The sequence below is a fragment of the Buteo buteo genome, chromosome 8 (assembly GCF_964188355.1).
Source record: "Buteo buteo chromosome 8, bButBut1.hap1.1, whole genome shotgun sequence".
Lineage (NCBI taxonomy): Eukaryota > Metazoa > Chordata > Aves > Accipitriformes > Accipitridae > Buteo > Buteo buteo.
Genome location: NC_134178.1, coordinates 40,074,106 through 40,093,118, shown reverse-complemented (window position 1 = coordinate 40,093,118; position 19,013 = coordinate 40,074,106). Strand labels below are relative to the sequence as shown.

At 42.4% G+C, this 19,013-nt stretch overlaps 1 protein-coding gene across 1 annotated transcript; it reads left to right on the top strand.

The window, feature by feature from the left end:
• Positions 1-13,512: 13,512 nt before the first annotated feature.
• On the top strand, positions 13,513-18,198 carry LOC142034051 (lymphotactin-like). Its single transcript, XM_075034757.1, has 3 exons — positions 13,513-13,741; positions 16,317-16,434; positions 17,182-18,198. Exons 1-3 carry the CDS (start codon positions 13,594-13,596, stop codon positions 17,285-17,287), a joined length of 372 nt encoding a protein of 123 aa, XP_074890858.1. The 5' UTR covers positions 13,513-13,593; the 3' UTR covers positions 17,288-18,198.
• Positions 18,199-19,013: the final 815 nt, after the last annotated feature.

Genomic DNA, 19,013 nt, shown 5'->3' with positions numbered 1-19,013 from the left:
GGGTGAAGGTCCCTTTCTTTCAGAATACAACTGGACTAATGCTTTAATGCTAAATTGAAAAATTAAAGTGCAAATCATTTCTGACCAGTAGGACACACTGAATGCAGAGGCAGCTGCCTTTCCCTAGCAGTGGTGCAATATTTGTGCACAATTAGTATAGAAACATCAGCAGTTCTCTCAGCGTAAAGTGCAGGATGAAGCAGCATATGGTGTCCTGTCACTAATCACCCCGGAAGGAAGCTCCTTCTAAATAGATGAATCAATGAAAGAAACTCATTATTCAATGAAATCCACCCTGCAGAGGTTTGAAGTATGCGGGAGAGTAAACACAAATTAGACTATGTGCTATCCCCGTACACAGAAGCTGTTACCTATACTTCTATACTTTACTGTTACAGTACAGCACCACTCAGATTCTCCACAGAGATAAAAACATACCATGAAAGTCAAATTTCCACAACTGTACATGGTCAATTTAATCTAACGTACGGCACATGAGACAGGCGAGAACTTGTAGAGCACAGGTCCTACTAGTTCATATCCATGTCAAGCTGCTCCTGACTGAATTGAAGGCAGGCTCACAAGTCAGCAGTAACGGGTGTCTCTTGTGCTCCTCTATCTGCTATAAGGTGCTCGCTGGTTCACCCAAGGCCCTGACAGCGTGCTCCCACTGGGCTTCCCTGCTTCATGGGGTGGAAGCACCACTCCCCCCAAGCTGCCCACTCCCCATGCCCCCAAAGCACCCGGCATCCCATAGCGGCAGTGCAGCAGGCCCCCAGACCGTGTTCATTCAATCAAGCCTGCAATGGCTCAGAGTAGAGGCCATGCTGGCACAATACTAAGTCCATCAATAAATTGTACTGAGACAATTCCCATTACAAGTTTATTTATAGGCAGAGTAGACCTATAAATATCCAGGAGATAGGCCAAATACCATAAAAGAGCCTTTTCATTCTCTCATTCCACAAAGCGACACCTAGCAATCACTGGTCAGTAAAAGATATTAACGAGGTGTTGTTTCCTGCTCATGGAACGGCTGAGTAAGAGGCCAAGGACGTTCCCGCTTCTGTAACAACAGAGCTATGGCACTGAAGCACAGGGGCTAGGGGCTGCAATCAAGCATTACTAATGTGCTCAGTAGCTTAGGTATTAAGTTCATTAAAGAATAAAAAAGGCATGGAAAGAACACGTAGGCAAAATGTAATGGATAGCCACAGGTGGGAGGAAAAATCAGCTTTGAATTCTCCCTAGAATAATTTCTTGCATAAGGCTTTATATAAGCTGACAGCCTTTCACATTCTCAGAATAGGATCCCAAAATTCACTGGCAAGGTCTGCACCCTCTGGTAAAAACGGCCTCAAGACCGCATTCACCAACTACCATGCTGTTTATTATCAGGGAAAACAGGAACAGCCAGTTTCAGGTGGGGTCAGATCACAGTTTTGACAGCATTTGGGACTCTGATGTCACCCACCGGGTCAGCTTACAACCTGCAGGCCTGGAGAGGCACCTTGCTCCCTCTCTGCAAACTGTGTGGAAAACAGCTATGCTGGCAGGGGCAGGAAGGAAAGCTCACCTGGATCAAAGCCTCTCTGGAGGCCAGGCTTTTAAAAAAAACTGCAGAAAAACCGCAGCAAGCTCTGCGTGCCTCCTGGAGCTGCCGCTCTACAACAGTACAAGTGCAGGCAAAACCAGCCAGCACCAAAGCACCCTGCTAAGCTAGCGGTGTGTACGAGCACGCACTTACTTGCCCATGGCCCTAGAGAAGCCTGAGCTCAAACAGAATACTCTAAGAGGAAAGGAAAAACCGTGAAGCCTGTTCAGTTTTTGCCACATGAGCACATATTTGCTCTGAGGTGCCTTTATGCATTTCAAGCCACCCGGTTGTTTTTATGGATGAGACCTATGCTCAGCATGTCATTTCAAAGTAAGTCAGAGGCACAAGCAGCACAAGAAGGTATAGGTTTGGTTTCACATGCTGGGCTCACACTCATCTCTCTCTTTTTTTTTAACATAATTTGGAACCATATACCCAACTGAAGAAACAGGGAAACCATAAAACCAGCATTATTTTAGAGCAGTGCCCAAGGGACTTGTCACCTGACATTCAATGTTGCTAGAATTCCCAGTACAATGAGGACAGTTACATTTCCTAACTTCGCTTCCCTATTCCCTCAGACGGTGAGCACACACTCCTTCATGGAAGTTAAGAGGGGGATTTGGTTTGTATTTTACCTCCTAGAGGAAATAAATCTTTCCCTCAAGATCTTGAAAAAAATCTTGACAGTATTACCTGACCATATCCCTAAATACTCCAAATTCTCAGCACAGAAAAGCAAGTCCCTGCTTTAATTAAAAAAGTGCCATGATTTTTAATCTAACCTCATGTTTTGGGAGCCTTCAGCTTCTAGGAGTTCAGGATTGGAAAAGTTGGTTATCATATACCCGAATCTCTTAAGAGCATACATTTTAAATAAAGAAGAGGAAGAAAGTAATGATATCCTCACTGGGCAGGCATAGCCAATATAAGCAGCATGCTAAAGGTTACAAGAGGAAATCAGTAGTACATAACACAAATCCAGATTTTCAGAACACTTTTGTAGGGCTGAAAAAATTAGCCTCTTTCTTTGCATAAAGAACAACTGTGATGACTTGGCATGGAATCTCTTAATTGAAGCCACTGCCAGACAGAAAGGAAAACCAAAACCTGCCCTGGAAAGAACTTGCTGTGCAACCCCATTTGGAAGGGCAGATAGGTGTCATCTCTGCACACAAGCTGAATGAGCCCCAGGTATGAAACAGAGGGAACAAATACAGGCAGCCTTTAGAATGTCCCAAGTGATCCTCACAAAGTCAGGAGGTTCATTTACCTCACCATTTCATACTTCTGGTATGGTATGTTATTTACTCTTTTATAACATAAACTATAGCAGACTTCTGGAAAGCTCCCTCAGCTTAATCCAAATCAGGGTCTAGATGTGCTTAAACACTTTCACAAGCCAATATTTCTTATTTCTGAACCTGCAAAAATTACCAGCTGGGAAGTCCTCTTGCTCCCAATCAGGATTTTGAGGTGCCAAGATGTTTGAGAATGGATAACTTTGGATAGACAGGTTGTTGTTTGTTTGAATGCAATCATTTAACCCAGATGGTGTGGAGAAGGGTCACTGTTTAACAAGTACAACAAAGAAGGTGGAAGATACAGAGAATTACATCTTTCTGCCTTGCTCTTCTTCAGCTGAGTATCTTTTTTTCTTGCCAATTCCTTTAGTGGTCAGGTAAAATAGGGACAATACCACACGTCACGTAGAAGATGAGACAAAACACATGCAACCCTTTGCGCATGTTGTATAAGAGCTATTCATGTGTTCACCTGTCCACACTGCACCAAGCAGGCCTGAGCTCCTATTGTCGTATTGAGGGGAATGAGAAAAAATTCCTCTGGAGCAGGTCAAGTCTGTGGTGAAAAGGGCTTTAGAAGTATCTAGAAAGACAGTATAGGTCATCCAGTTCATTCAGAAATAAGATCATGATGTAGCTGATCAAGGAAGAAACTGTATTGCTTTTATTATTCTGCCCAAATCAAATTAGTTGACCATGCTCTGGCCTGGAAATTAGTATCATTCAAGCACAGTGATCTGTAACCCTTTCAACATGCTCACCCCTAGAAAACTTGCCCTTGGGAAACAAACTCCACACAATTAAACCCAATCTACTGTCAGGTTTTCCTTAGTCCCATTTTGCACAATCCTCAGAAGGAGCCCAGAGAACCCCCTTCTGCTGCTCAGCGTTCCCAGCACTGCAGGGTCTGATGTGCAGACAGATCGTGCTGCTCGGCAGCGTGTCACTCAGACCTTGTCTGCGCTGGGGAGTTCAGCTGCTGGCAGCGGGCAGTGAGTTTGGCAGCACAATAGCTGCGTAGGCAGGCAAAGCTGGTGTTGGTGCTGGTGTACAGTCCAGCTCAATTTCAAGCAGGAATGAACTACGCTTCTGTAAGTATTGGCAGCTTATCAAGCCCAAGCTTGTGGAAAGTCTTGCGATTCTGCCCTGCTGTTGTAAGAAGCAAAGGAGAACAGGTCTCTCTGTACTGTGCAACTGTGCCTGTAAACAGACTTAACACACAGCTTAGAAAAATAAAACTCAAGAGTAAATACTCCTGAACAGTCAGCTGCTAAAAAGAGGGAGTTTCATATTCAGGCACTGTTATCTGAAATTAAGGTCTTTTAAAAACAGCACTGACAGTCATTTCTCTCTGAGAGCATGGCACATTATCTCTGGCTGGTACCCCCTGTTGATTTTTAACCACCTCTATTCTGCCTCACCAGCTTCGTGCCTTGCTGGGCTCCAGCTAGAGGTACCCAGACAGAGCACCCAGAGCACAGGGAGCCTCCGTGACATAACAGCCATCAGGATCGTGAAGGCACAAAGCCTGATTCTCACCTGTTTGAACTCAATCCTCCTTCACCCTACTATGAAGATGCCTAAGCAAGGTCATGCCCAAAGTCAGCTGAAAGTGAATTGCTGCAAGGAAAGCTGTGCTGAGGGGAAATGGTTTTCAAGTTTTTTGGGCCAGAAAGGACCAGCAGACCACCTAGCCTGACCTCCTGCATGACAAAGGCTGCTGCAGAGAATAGCTGCCAGGAAAAGGCACCTCCTTCTAACCTGGCAGTGAAGTACTGGCAGGCCAGGGCAGGTCCAGTATCAGTCTCTCCAGTCCCTGAATGGGAAGAACGAGGGGTGTTCATAACGTGGCCAGCAACATATGGTTTCTTTCCTCACAACAAAATAAGCCAGCTCAGGTTGCCCTTGAAATCCACTGCATTAGGCTGCATTTCCCCAAGGCAACCAAGTCTCTAAATCCTTGAAAATTCCCTCCTCTTCTCTCCTCTCTCCAACACTTCTGCCCAGGGAGAGTAGTCTTAACAGGTGCCTGTCAGTTTCTTCTCTTTGCAGTCTCTCTTTTCACCTGGTTCTCCAGGCTAGCTAATCCTCCAACCTTTTCTTCCCCTAAGGTAAAGCTTAAATCACCTGAGAATAGGTAATAAGTGAGCAGATAAGCCATTAAAGACTATGACTTACCTGGACTAGATTGCAGCTACCTCAAGGCACTTCTCCTTTACAATGTTCCCTCCCTTTTCTTTGTACTTACCTGCCCTATACCCAGGTGGTGAGACCTTGTACAGTAGCACTGTAACATGGCCCATACTCCCTGCACAAGCTACCTACGTTACAAGCCAAGTCTGAAGGAAAGGGGAGCAGCCTCCATGACCCACCTGTCTCACCCCACTCAGAGAAGAAACAAATGAATACACAAAAGCCTACAGAAATTAAGCAGAGCTTTGACCCTGATCCAGCTGATGAGCTGTCAGCTTGATTTGCAATGAGATCTGTGCTCCCTCACAAAGAAAAAACACAGGAATGAGATATATTGAGTCACAGGGCACAGAAGAAAGGAAAGATCAGGTGGGAGCATGAGTGTGCTTCAAGGCTGAAGAACAAATCACGATTGTGAGGCTCATCCAAGTCTGATGGAAGGACTGAGGCACGAATTTGGAGAAAGAGCCAAAGTGTTTGCAAACTTCTCAGCTCCAGTTCCCCATGAGGGAAGTTCTGCAGTTCTGCAAGCAGTACCAGATCTGCACACCTCCAGTAGACTTCACTGCCAAACAATAAAACATACATACAAATCTTACCTAAACATTAATAACTATAGCAAATTGCAACTGAAAAATGCTACTGCTAACTCAAGGCAAGAGTCCAGCTCCTACTTATTTCACAGTAGCTATTTCCTAATGCCTTTGAGACCTAGGCCATACAGTTTACTTTACATCTAATAGAACAACAGAGCTCTACCCCCTGACAGAGCACAGGAATCCAGCAAAGACAAATGGTGCCCGACAGCTACAACACCCTCTCCACAGCCAATTTGAGGAACAGTGCACTGCTACAGCACTACTTCCCTGTTTTGCCAGACTTGTTTACTCTTTTGTGATAGGAGACCTAATTATACTTTCCAATACTCTTACAATCTTTTGAAAACCTTAGGAGAGAAGCACTATGCAAGAGCAGCGTTATTACTTTCAATGAATATGCTGGTTGCATATGATGAGAGAAGAGAAAACAGCTCGCAGGTGGACCAACAGAGAGAAGAGCTGGAGCAAGGTAAGGACTGGGATAAATAAGCATGGCAGTCCCCAAATTTTTTAACTAGCAACAATCAGCTGATTATGGTCCCATTTGATTTGGGGCTGCATCAATACCTATTTAGCTCTGAACTGCCCCATCAAGCAGAGATTAGGTCACCTATTCCCATATATGCCTTTGATAGTATGATACCAGTAACCTCCTTTTCATTCTGTGTAGAAAATGGGGAAAATAATTGTTGATCTCAAAGAAGGTAGCATAGGGTGTCATATGTCTGTAAATAAGCTAGTGCACAAAGAGCAAACATCATCTGAGACTAGACCTGACACAAATACGTAGCCTTACTGGCCACAGGGACATCTGTCTAATTTGGGCTGGGTTTGTGTATGAGAGGACAGTGAGGGCATTGACCAGATCTGGCATTCTTTGCTAGACTAGGTGGAGTGCTGCACATGGGGCCATGCTGAACCATGGGGGAAGGATATAGTGGCCCATGACCATGCTGAAATCAGCTGAATTAAGTGCAAGAATGAGATAGCTGAAATAAGTGCAAGTGATAACCATGGGAGGGAGCTCTTAATTTATTGCTGTCTTAGACACAGTGGGGGTTTCTGCAGCTCTTAGAGAGAGATAAAAGTAGTTTGCAGAGGAAAAGTGAAACAGCATTTAACAGTCACAGCCTGATCTCTGAAATTGCAAAGAATAAAATGAATGTTAACTTTAGGGGGGAGGGGGGAAATTTTCCCATCCCCTCTTGCCTCCCACATTGCATCACTCACTGCAGTGAGCTCAGGTGAATAATACAGACATACATTTGTCTAACACATGCTTTCATAGTCATTATGAGGGGGGAAAACCCAGAGACCGAATAAACCCCAAGGACTCTCTTTGAGAAAGTTCAGAGTGGAACATTTTCAAGAGTGGGTGTTTGCTGCAGGCCCCTGTGAGCTGAGCTCTTTTTTCCTTGCCCCTCTCATTTAAGCCTTCATTTGCACGGTGACTCTCCTGCTGTTACTGGCTCACTGAGCAAATGGCTAAGGAAATACAAAAGCCAACTGAAAGGAAAATACTTCTTCTCAGTCTGTATCTCTTTAAGGGTACAGCTGCATGAGCACCAAGTTTCACTCTATAGGGCAGATGAGGATCAAGTGCTGTGATCAGTTTTAAGAAATTCTAGAACACTTTGTGGAACAGGATGTGGCCCAAAATGGTCAGATTATAGTAACCAGTGTGAAGCAAGGCAATGTACCTCAGCAGTAGCGTGGTTAGAAAGTGTGACAGTGCTTCATCTGAGAGATGAAGTAGAAAAGTTCCTATTCCAGAGGCTATTATAACTCTCTTTGAAGGAAGAAAAAAGTATCCTAATTGAAAAAAAAAAAAAATCCATGGATTTTTCTTGCAGAGATTCTAGAATGATCTCTTCCTACCTTCTTCTCTATTATTTTTTTTTCTAGAAGCCATAGGGGTTAACATCATAACTGCAAATGAAAATTTGTCCAATTTGTTAAACTCTTGTCATAGGACCTCATGAAAGTTTAGTTATTAAAAATGCTTACAAATATAATTATTGTTTTAAACAAATGCATTTATTAGAAATCAGCTATGTGGGGGAAAACCAAAAGAAATAAATCCCAAGGATTGTCTTTTGGAAAGTTCAAGAAGGTGACGTTTTCAAAAAAGGAATTTTGCACTATTTGTCTGCCTTCCCTTAATTTTATTTTACTTTTTTAATCCACTGGGTAATTTCAACCAATGCTAAACAAAAGGCAGAAATCCCCATGGATTTTCCAAAACCTAGTGTCTGAACAGGAGAAAGACTCAACACAGTGCCTCCCCTGTGGGGAAAAGCCAGCAGAACAGAGGTATTTGATGCAGCAGGTCTGTCAGCACACGAGAACCAAACAGCCACAAGCATGTAGAGAGCATGCATGGTTTTCTTTGGCACATGAAAACACATGATGAAGCATTAGAATAATTCTTGGGTGGAGGCAAGAGAAGTTAGCAGAAAAAGGACTGAAAGTTGAATCCAGGCTTACTGGTTCTGCTTATTGCTCTGCTGCCTGGAACTTGCTGCTTTATTTGTGATTCTCTTCTACACAGCCCCCACTCCAAACATTTATTAAAATAGATAGGACTGCAAAAGTATTTAATGGCAGCGGTAAGAAAAAGTTTGTGTACTTGTAAATAATAGCACATGCACAACAGATGAGAGTGAGGCACACAAATACTACAGATGTGTGTTTTAATACCTGTAACTCCCCCTTTCCCCTAACGATGTCAGCCCTTCAACATATTCCCTGTGATGACCATCATGGAGAAAAGGGATCCAAACACATACAGAATGGCCAAGGGGCTCTCTCCAAGGCATGAGATACAGTTCAGAAAACTGTTCCCCATGGAGAAAAACATAAGCATCTGAGCTTCTTCAGTTTTCTGAGGAAAGCTGAAGTTTACCCAGAAGCAATATCTTGGTTCAGATGCATCTCCAATGTCTACAGACACTGACTATCCATGGTTAACCAAGAAGTATATTTATTTCTCATACAATAGGCTTGATTCTTCTCCTGAAGACTAACAGAATAAGACTTGGTTCCCACATCCCTGATCCTACAGATAGGGCACGCACAGGAAGAAGTGCTAAACAAAATCTGCACACTCTGTTTTACATGAGAGCTGAGGAAGACAAAGCAGAAAAAGAAATAACAAAAAAAAAAAAAAGGAAGAAAAAAGCAATAGGGTGGACTGAGAATATTTCACAAATTCCCAAAGGGATTTGGCTCTTGTTTCAGCACGTACAACATTTAGATACTTTCACAGAATTGAGCTATAGTCACCTCTGTAATTCTCTGCAGCAATAGCATTGCACGGTGTTTAGTTAGCTTCCTGGTATGCATCTCACAAAGAACCAAAACACACAAGACTAAGATTATAGAGATGAGGATCAGTCTTCCTCTTGTAAACTCTTGGGTGACTGTATAACTGCTCATTGAAAAAAAACCGAAACAAAACAACACTGAATAAAAGAAAGACCAAAGACCTCCGCTGTACGGAGAATGTCATATTCACGTCGAGTCAGCTTAAAGCATCAGCAAAATAGGTGCATGCCTGCATACAGCTGACTGTAGAGTTGACTGTAGAGTGTACAGTAGCCTTTATATGTTTGGTTCAAGGTCCCTTTCAAACCAAATCATTCTCAGTCTAATTTTACGTACCTGAATGCTTCAAGTCAGGCGACTGATTTTGATACAACTAACTCATTTAAGAGCACATGATACATCAACAGAGGAGCATGTTAGTAGGACCAGGGAAAAGCTGGCAGGGTAAAGCTGGCAGTATGGTAGTGGAAACAGATGGTCTACAAGCAAAAACTCTATTATGATTAAGAAAAAGTATTGTTAATAGGGTTATATTTCTAAAGGAGAAGTTCTGCCAAAATCAGCACAAAACAGAGTAGTTATTAAAAACGTGATTTAAGTGATCAAATTAGATTAAAAGTAATTGTCTGTCAGCTGAGAGGTGAGCGCCAAGCATGTCTTTGTTTCTACTCCATTACAATATGAATGAAAAAGACTGAACATAAACTGCTATTTCAGGTACCTATGAAATCAGCATGAAAACTACAGAGCAAAAGTGTTGAAAAGCAAAGGAAGAAGGGGGGAAGGAAAGTCATGTAAATATCACAGCTGGATCTCACTTGCTGGTAGTTCTTGAACCAGTACTCCAACTGTTAAGAAACAATACAAAACCAAAATGCATTAGGGTCAGATTTATCCCACCTAACTTCACTCACTTACTGTGTCCGGCATAAGATACACGCATATGTTGCTTCTGTAGATAATAGAGACAGATGTGTATCTCTGGACGGTGACATCTCCCACCCAAAAAGTTGTCTGATACACAGATGTGTTTACACTGAGGTTCTTAGGTTGCCTCTTGAAGTCACTGAATGCCCTGATTTAGTCTTCAAAACTGATAGTGACCTGCTGGCACATCTTCAAGTTCAAGGGGCTGCTGAACATTCACTAAAGACACTCATTTCTAGGATTGCATAAGAATTTACTTATTTGTGAAGATCTTGACCTCTCTTTTTTGAAAGCTAACTACAGTATGAGAAGATGCAATACCTCAGACTCTTTACCCTGGTAAGTAAACTCAGCTATTAGGCCCACTACTCTGCTCACTGCGTATTTCTTCAGCAGGCTTGCTGACATGAAACAGGGTATATACAGTTATTTCAGTAAAAGTTTCTGGGCCCTGTTAAAAATTAAGCAAACTATTGCATTCAGCAGTTCCTTAGGAGCTGTGCTAGAGCAGGCCCTGACTTTGCCTCCTGCTGTGCGTGAGCAGTCTCAGGTGTCCCTGCACCACCCTGTGCCCCAGCCGCTGCATTGGGAAAATGGAGGCAGGCTGCTCTGCATGGACGGGGGCTGAAGGGAGAGCCCTTGAACCCCTCAAGCAGGAGTTTGCTCTTGCTGTCCTCTCCCAGGGCTGTGTGTCCCAGCCTCTCCCGTCATACAGGAAGCCTAGGGAGACTAACTCAAAGCTTGTGGTTTTCTGCATGTGAGCAAGCTCCAAAGGTTAAATACTGGTACACCTACACATCCATACCTGCAATATCCACTGTCTGCACCTGCTTTCTCTCAGCAAAAAGCACATGTGTTACCAGGAGACGTGGAGGGGAGGAGGAGCGGCAGCTCTCACGGCCCACACAACATCATACCTGTAGCCAAGGGTTTGGAAAGCGTCGTGGTAGAGCTAGTCATCTTTATCCACAATTCAGACTTCACAAATTGTTAGAGAACTCCATAATGATAGCATCCATTTTGTCTGTGAATGTATCACAAGCTGCAAATGACCATTTTACTCCAGAATGCTTTGAAAGCAGCCTGTGATGAGTGAGCCATACAAGAGGCAGTCAAGCCCCAGGACAAGTATCATTAGCATTCAACTTATCCAGAGCGGAGAAGCAGTAATAGGAAAAGTACTTTGGGCACTTACTAGCTGTGTTTTCAATATGACTTACCAGCAAGAAAACAGGAAGACTATGCATCTGGTCATCTTGCACTAAGCTTTTGCCACAGCACAGAGGCAGCGCACACTGGTGTTAGAGTACATGCAAAATTAGCCTTATACAACATTAGAACATCAGAGATCACCAAATACCCAGACAGAGCTGTGAGACTCCAGCCCACAAAACTCTCCTCCAAAACACAGACTTCACTGGACATAAGCCAGCTATACAGAACAAACAGCCCAGGAGGCCACAGCAAATGAGAACTAAAAGAGGGGAAAAACTTGCTGCAGGGTAATTTTTCCACCCCACGTTAAGAATAGTGGAAAACTGAAGAAGCAACAGGCTTTCTAACACCTCAAGGATGAATCTACAACCTGCCAAAGCTTTTGTGGGAAGGATTGAGTTTTTCTGAGCTGGCTTATGCTCAATACAGCTGATGACCCTTCCTCTCAGAGCTGTAGACAGTGAGTATATACATACATGTACATACCTATCAGTGAGCAGAAGTGGGGGAGCATCGCCTCTCTTAATGGGGAGAAAACTTCTCTCTGCCATCAATGATGAAGTTGCTATCTTGCATCTCAAAGCTGACAAGTTAGAATATCTCATTTAAGGAATTATTTCAGGCAGTGTTCAAGAAAACACCGGGCTGCTACACTGCTTGGACACAACATAGATTTCCCAGTAGTGCTGCTGAGGTCAGTACAGTTACTCCTCTGTGTGGCATCAGGCGTGTCCTTTAGGGGCTTTGGTTGAAGCTTTAGCTTCCATTTTGTTGCAAATTTGTTAGTGTGGCAAGTGGGTTTAGCAGGCATTCAAGTAAAGCAGCAAGTACCTTACACCTGCTTACTGTCTACTTTTGCCATTGCTTTTCCCTGGGTTGTATGGTATATGTAAGATGAAAGAACCAAACCAAAAGGAATAAAGAACGTGTGTGTGTATATACAAGTAAACCAAGCAGCGTCTTCTCTACCCACAAGACCTACAGACTGTTCCTGAGGTTACAGACCAGCCATTACAGTCTAGGAGTTACGTATTTGAGCTCAGTTCTTAGCTCAATCTTAATTTGCCTGAGGAATCTTGAGGAATTGACTTCCACATGTTGCATTTCCCCATGCAAAGCAATTTACATTGACGTTACCAAGAATTTGGAAAACTGAATGTAACCAGCTGAGGTGAGGCCTGGAGGTAAGAGCTGGGGAAACCAGATTTGCATGAATGGACACTTGCTCCAGGCTTTGCACTGACAGCTATTCCACACCACTGCCTTTCAGTCTGAGGCATCAAGCAGCCTGGTGCTTGCCTATTCACACCGGCCCAGCTGGGTCTTCGTGGGCCTAGCAAAGCATAGCTTTTTCTACCAGGCACAGAACTGCTCCAGAGTGTAAAGCACAAGAGATTTCTTCTCAGAGGCTTTGGACAATGATGCCAGCTCAGGTGCTGCTTCGTGTATGGCCTGGAGGTCCACACCTTGCTTGAAAAATATTTGCAGGTGCAAAACCCCTGTCCAGTAACTCAGACCACAACATAGAAAGGACACCTAAAACTGGGTAATATGGCTAGCAGAGACTGCAGCAAAGGACACTTTTGATAGAGGTACAATTAGAACAAGTTGACAGACCTGTTATCAACACCATGTTTACATGGAAGTGCAATGAACTTTCCTATAAATTATGCCTCTATGATTGCCTGGTTACTTTCTTGGGCTCTGTTCTTTATACTAGAAAGACCCACACCACAGGGGAAAAAAACAACAACAACAAAAACAAAACCCAAAAACCTCTTATTCCTCTTTGAAACCATTGAATTGTAGTTATGCTTGACTGGCAGGAGGACTAGTGGATTTGCCTCTCTATGTAAAAGTGCGTTCACTCTTCCTTCTCCCAGCACATAGTGATATCAGCTTTGGCCATATCTAATCACATAGAAAACAGAAGAGTTTTGACAAGCTCCACCACACATAGGAAACAGGAGTGATCCTCCTCCAAACCTATGCATTAAAGTGACCATCTACAGCCACCATGGAAAAAGCCAAGGCGTTCCTGTTTCCATCCTTTAGCTCACAGTTCCCCTTTAAGTGGTCCATTGGTCAAAGAGGTAACTCTGAATGTTACTCTGTGTGTCTGTGGTACAGCTTAGCTACAGCTCTCTAAATTGAGGTGTGAAAGGACAGGAACATTCATTAAAGGTTTCCACTACAGAACAAGAGCTCTCACTTTTTGCAGCTTGAAGTAAACCCTACTCATAACACAGAAGCAAGTGCAACCACAGCAGGGTTTGAGCAGGAAAAGCTTTCACAGGGGGGCTAGCGAAGGACGGGTGGGGGAAAGGAGGTGGTTCTCTGTCACCAGAAAAAGTACTGCCACTCAATTTTTTCCACTTATAGTCAGCCCCCCCATGACGCCCCCAAAGTGAACACAAGAACTGACCACTGAATGACAATATATAAACTCTGTGAAAGAGGGCTGACAACAGCCACTTTCTTCTCTGCCTTGACAAAGAAGCCACCAGCAATGAAACTCCACGTTGCAGCTATCCTCGTCATCTTCTGGCTTGGTGTCTTCTCTGCGCACACAGTGAAAGGTAAGTTTACGACCCAAGAGGAAGACAGAAATTGCTCGATTGCACCAGAGGTCTGATGAGCAGGATTCATTCTCAGCCAGAGCTGATTCATAAGATAAAACTTGCAAGAATTCCAGATCAGAACTACAAGAAAGGCAGCTTTATGGGAGATTTCATCTGATGTCCTGTTAATTAGTGGTTGGCTTCTGCCTTAATGCAAGGAGATATTCTGTGCCTTAGAGCACTTAAAGGTTTCTGTGCATTATTCTCTCTCTTAAAATCATGAAATCTTGAAGACACAATGTCTTTTAATATCACTGATGCCATGTAGCAATGAGTTCTATAGGTTAATAACATTTAATGAATAATATTTCTTCAATAAGATGTACTTTTTTCTTCTTCCAGATATACTACTTTTGTGTGTATTTTTATTGTATTATTTTTTATTCATCTTTCTCTAACTATATATCCTCAATCCCTCTAATGTCCCTATTTTAAAAAGTTCTTCCAGTTCTGTATCAAATATTGCCTATTTGCTTGTTTCTAGCCAAATATTTTGGTACAGACAGGCATACTATGAACAAAAACTGCAAGGAGCAGCAATGGATTTATACCATGTCTTCTCTCTCTTCCTGATTTCATACAATTTAACATCTTGTTTGAGACCATTTATGAGCACTGAGATGAGCCATGATTATTAGCCATGCTTTAAATAAGTTTGTCTACAGTGATGTTTAGGTCTGTAACTTTTGGATTAGGCTATGGGTATCATGTGCACCCATGAACATACACACATAAGCACATGTCATCTCTATACACAATCAGATTCACGCAAACAAGCACATAATCACAGAAAACACTCATATGCAAGCCATATGCAAACCCACAAAAATATGCAAAGAGAAACACACAGAAAAGGCATCTTCACAAAACCACACCAAAACCAAACTGAGACCTGCAAAGATTATGTAGCTACACACTGAGTATATTGACCTAGTGCCCCTAGAGCTAGATCATACTACATTCTCATATGTTGATTAACGCTACTGCTGTTCATCTCGGCAACATGTGGCTTCATACCACAGACTGCCAGTTTGTAATGTCATTCTCCAGGTTGTATAATTTGCCATAAATATCACCAAGTCTGAAAAAGCACTTTGAGGTGCTGTGCAAGGGATAGAAAAAGGATTCAAAAGAAGAATGATAAAGAAAGGAAAAAAAAACCCACCAGGAAAAAAGGGTAGTTACAGATGCAGAGCAGTTTGGTTTCATTCCCAGGCTTAGAGAAGCTCTGCTGGTATTCCCTGCATGCATTCCCTGGAGATAGTTTCGTAGCAGAGAGAATATTTGCAGGACTAGTAAGGATTGCTTAACTATCTTCGAGCTCTTCAATGTCACATTTTGAAAACCAGTCTGAGTGAGGCAGTAAGATACATATTTGTAATGAATCATCAAAAAATACATCACGTTACTCATGACTAAAGCAAGATCAGAAGAAATATTCCTTCAGGCAAACAAAATCTCAAGAATTAGTAACTCTGCCAGTACCCATGCACTGGCTATGCTACAGCCTCTCCAAAGGCTGATGTGTCTTTGCCTCAGCTATTTCAAACAAAGAAAAGCTCACAGATAATGAGATTACGTGAAGCAGGTTTTATAGTTAGCAAGTTGTACCTGAACAGCTGTTGGACTTTTCTCAAGCCAGTTTCTCTATAAATTCTTTAAAAAACCCCCTCAGAATACAGCAGTATTCTGTTTGTTCCCCTCATGCCTTCCCAAACCTGTCTTTGATGGATGGGAGAAAACCAGAAACTAGCAAGCGGAGGCTTCCAGTAACGTATACATATACTCCATCTCACTTAAAAGAGCTCCCATTTTTAGTTATTGACATGTAAGGTAACAACTGCCTAGAGAATTTTACACTGATACTGCAATCCTCTTTATTAATCACCAGTGCATTTCCCTGAAATGTATAAAAATGTTGGAGGAAGGAGAGGATTAAGTAGCGATCCATTGCCTGTGAAACCAGACTTACAGCAAGAGTGTACAAGTACTTAGTCTTTTTGCAGATATAGCTCCCTTTCTTTCAACAACTTTTTTTAATGCTAGTTTTGGATGTCCAGCGTGAGACAAGTAGCCTTGCTTTCCTTTCCTTCACTTGGAAAGTAGGGGGAATTACTGATCTACATTCAGATGGCATTTGGAAACCTACGCAGTAAAGATACCGGTTCTAAGTGCTACTCCATATGGACACTTATTTGCAGATGATACAGACCTGATTATGAATGATGCCAAATACCTTTTCTGCTATGGAAGCAGTGACTCCCTAGGGACAGAATGATTATACAATTGTTCGGGAGAACGGGTGAAGATTAGTATCTTAACTGAAATAGCAATAACACTTTAGAGATGGTAGAATGTATCACAAAAAATACCTTAACCTCTCTTGTATAACTGGTATTGTGGCTGTACATCATGAGACACTCATGTTCTAACCACAACTGAGAATCTTCTGGAATTCATAATTAAGTAATTATGGCTAAATACATATATAGTATTGACTGTCTTTCTCATTTATCTATCTTTCCCTTTCTAGGGGGCATTGCAAGTCAGTCCATGCAAAAAATCAGTTGTGTAAACCTGTCTACAGAGCAACTGAACATCCGAAAGCTTGTCAGCTATGAAAAGCAACAAGTTCCAGTAGAAGCCATCATGTAAGTATTCAGTGCATGGTTCACCTTCAGACTCGTCTATCCAAACATGCCACCACCAAAAGGGAAGGAGCATCAGAGAACATTTCATGGCCCAACTCAGGAAATCTGGCTAGCTCAGGTCACCCTTCCAATTCATCCATGAAGCAGTCACCTGGCAGCTGAGGGAGTGAGGGAAGAGGGGTGATCCTCAGAGAGCTGGGACATGTATGCTGCTCACAAACGCTGGCAGAAATTTCACTGAACAGCCAGATCTTTTGTGCCCAGAAAGTGGGGAAAAAATCTCAGCGAAGGGTCAGGGTGGAGCAGTCAGAAGCCAAACACTGTCAGAGGCACTGAGTCAAGCCCAGGGGAAAGATCACATGGAAGAGTTTGGGGTAACTCTGCCTCCTGCTAGGAGCTGTGTTTGGTCTTTTGATCTCATGAGCATGCATATTTATCAAATCTGGGATCCGCTTCTGGGAGGTAAGTGTGCATCATGATTTCGTATAAAATCACAGAATATCAGGTATGCTCCTTTTTTTAAATAGCAGTATACATGCACATGACCACGTATGTTACATACCTACGCCATAAATAGGGAACTAATGTTGCTAACTGCTATTATTCCAGCTAACAACTACAAACTCTGGCATGTGATATGATTTTACCACATTGTTCCTCATGTTCTGCATAAAAACCAAGAACAGTAAAACTGGGTTTGGAGACTGGAATTTAATGGCTGCCTGGTTTGTTTGTTTCTTCCTATAGGTTTATCACCACAAGAGGTATCAAGATCTGCGTAAGCCCCAAACACAAATGGGTGCAGGCTGCTATGAAGAAGATAGACCAAAAACGTATCACCAAAGGCAGATAATTCTGCCCTAGGCAAGCATCTAAGGGCAACTAAATGGAATCATCATCAGTGCTGCACATAACAGAGAAGAAAGCCTTAGTATCTGGTTTTAATTCTTATTTATCAATTGGCAATAAAATCTCTGAACAAACACAAACTCACCAGAATCTGTTCATCACTAGTTGAATGTCTGCTGACTTCTTCATTTTATAGCTGGACTCTGTTACACTGTTTATTTTCTGAAATGCTTGCTAATATTTACGTACAACTGAATGTAGATAACTTCTCGTCCTTGCTGTCCTGACCAGTATGGCATTTAAGGGTAAATAGCAGATAGTTTCACATACTAGTAAGGAAGAAGAAGAGCTCCCACAGAGCTGGATGAGTGTAGACCTCCATCCTGATGGAGGTCAGAATGTTCTGCATTGAGTGCTGGGTTTGAGAAGGTGCTATATAATTTAATGGTTACTCACATATATATAACATATAAGTAAACTAATCACATGCTTCAGACTATCACCTGTTCAGTGCAATATTCAGAAGATGATCCTTGGGCCTTCTGTTTTTATACACTGCAGTGCACTATTAGCTCAGTCCACAATGATGTAAAGATACTCTCACCAAGGGATGACCTGGAGTAATTCAGTGTAACTCTATTCAGCCTTGTACTGAGGAAGACTTATCCTACCCACTGATTTCTGTGAAGCTGCTTCCATTTCACCCTCATGTGAGACAAACCCAAAACAATCGTTTTACTTTTTCCTTTGCTTTTCTCTAAATAAGCAAGAACAAACCATGTCTGGAATCTGTATTTCACAAACTCACAGGAACTCCCTGCCCTAGAGAACTATGTATATGTAAATGTCTTATGTTTTTAAAGTTGATAAATTTTACTAATTGTATGTTTTGAATTTTAATAAAGTTACTATAAACCTGGAATCAAATGGTACATTTGTCTGCTTGTAAGTAATGCAGATGGAGATTGTTGAAACAGGTACCAAGATGACAGCACAAATCTGAGAACTTTTGGGCAAGCTAGCTAGAGCTGACACTACTGCCAACTCATGACTCGGACTGTTCAAAAGCAATCTGATTCTGAGCTTTTTACACCATATTTCAGCTGTAAAGCCCATATTTCAGACAATACCTATTCAAAAGTTTGGGTACTTAAAAGTCAGACTTCATACAACGCTAGGATGATTGTTATGTTATCAAAAGCAGACAAAGAAGAGCTCTGGGCAGTGAGAGAAAAAAACTGGCGTTTGAGGAGCTCGGGGGGTGGAGGAGAGGTATAGGCAAAGGGCTTCCAGGAGTAAACTTCCTCTCATACCACCGCATGCAGGTAGCTTGCACTGCTGCTAAACTATGAGCTTTTAATCAAAAATAACCTCTTAGTGATACACATGAAACTATAGCACTTCCAAACTACACTATAGAAATAATATCACGTTACTCAAAGCCAGTCTTCACAGTGTCCTGCTCTGGTCAAGTTTGCAGACAGAAGTTGTGTCCTGTGGCTCACGTTTTGTCATAGCTCAGTCCTGTGTAGGGAAATGCATTTAGTTTTCACTATCCAGGACAGGTTTTAAAGCAATGCTGCTGCTCAGGCAGGGAGAAGTATGACTGTATGAGTCACACTACAGAGCAGAGCCAAGGCAGGCTACTGAGCCTCCATTATACGGGGTGATGCTTCCTTACTGAAGTTCTCACTATCAACTACACTAGAAAAAAAATAGTTGTTCCTACA

Coding starts and splice junctions, on each gene's coding strand:
- LOC142034051 (XM_075034757.1), top strand. CDS start 13,594: ATGACAATATATAAACTCTGTGAAAGAGGGCTGACAACAGCCACTTTC. Junction 13,742..16,316: donor CTCTGCGCACACAGTGAAAG/GTAAGTTTACGA, acceptor TTCCCTTTCTAG/GGGGCATTGCAAGTCAGTCC. Junction 16,435..17,181: donor GTTCCAGTAGAAGCCATCAT/GTAAGTATTCAG, acceptor TTCTTCCTATAG/GTTTATCACCACAAGAGGTA.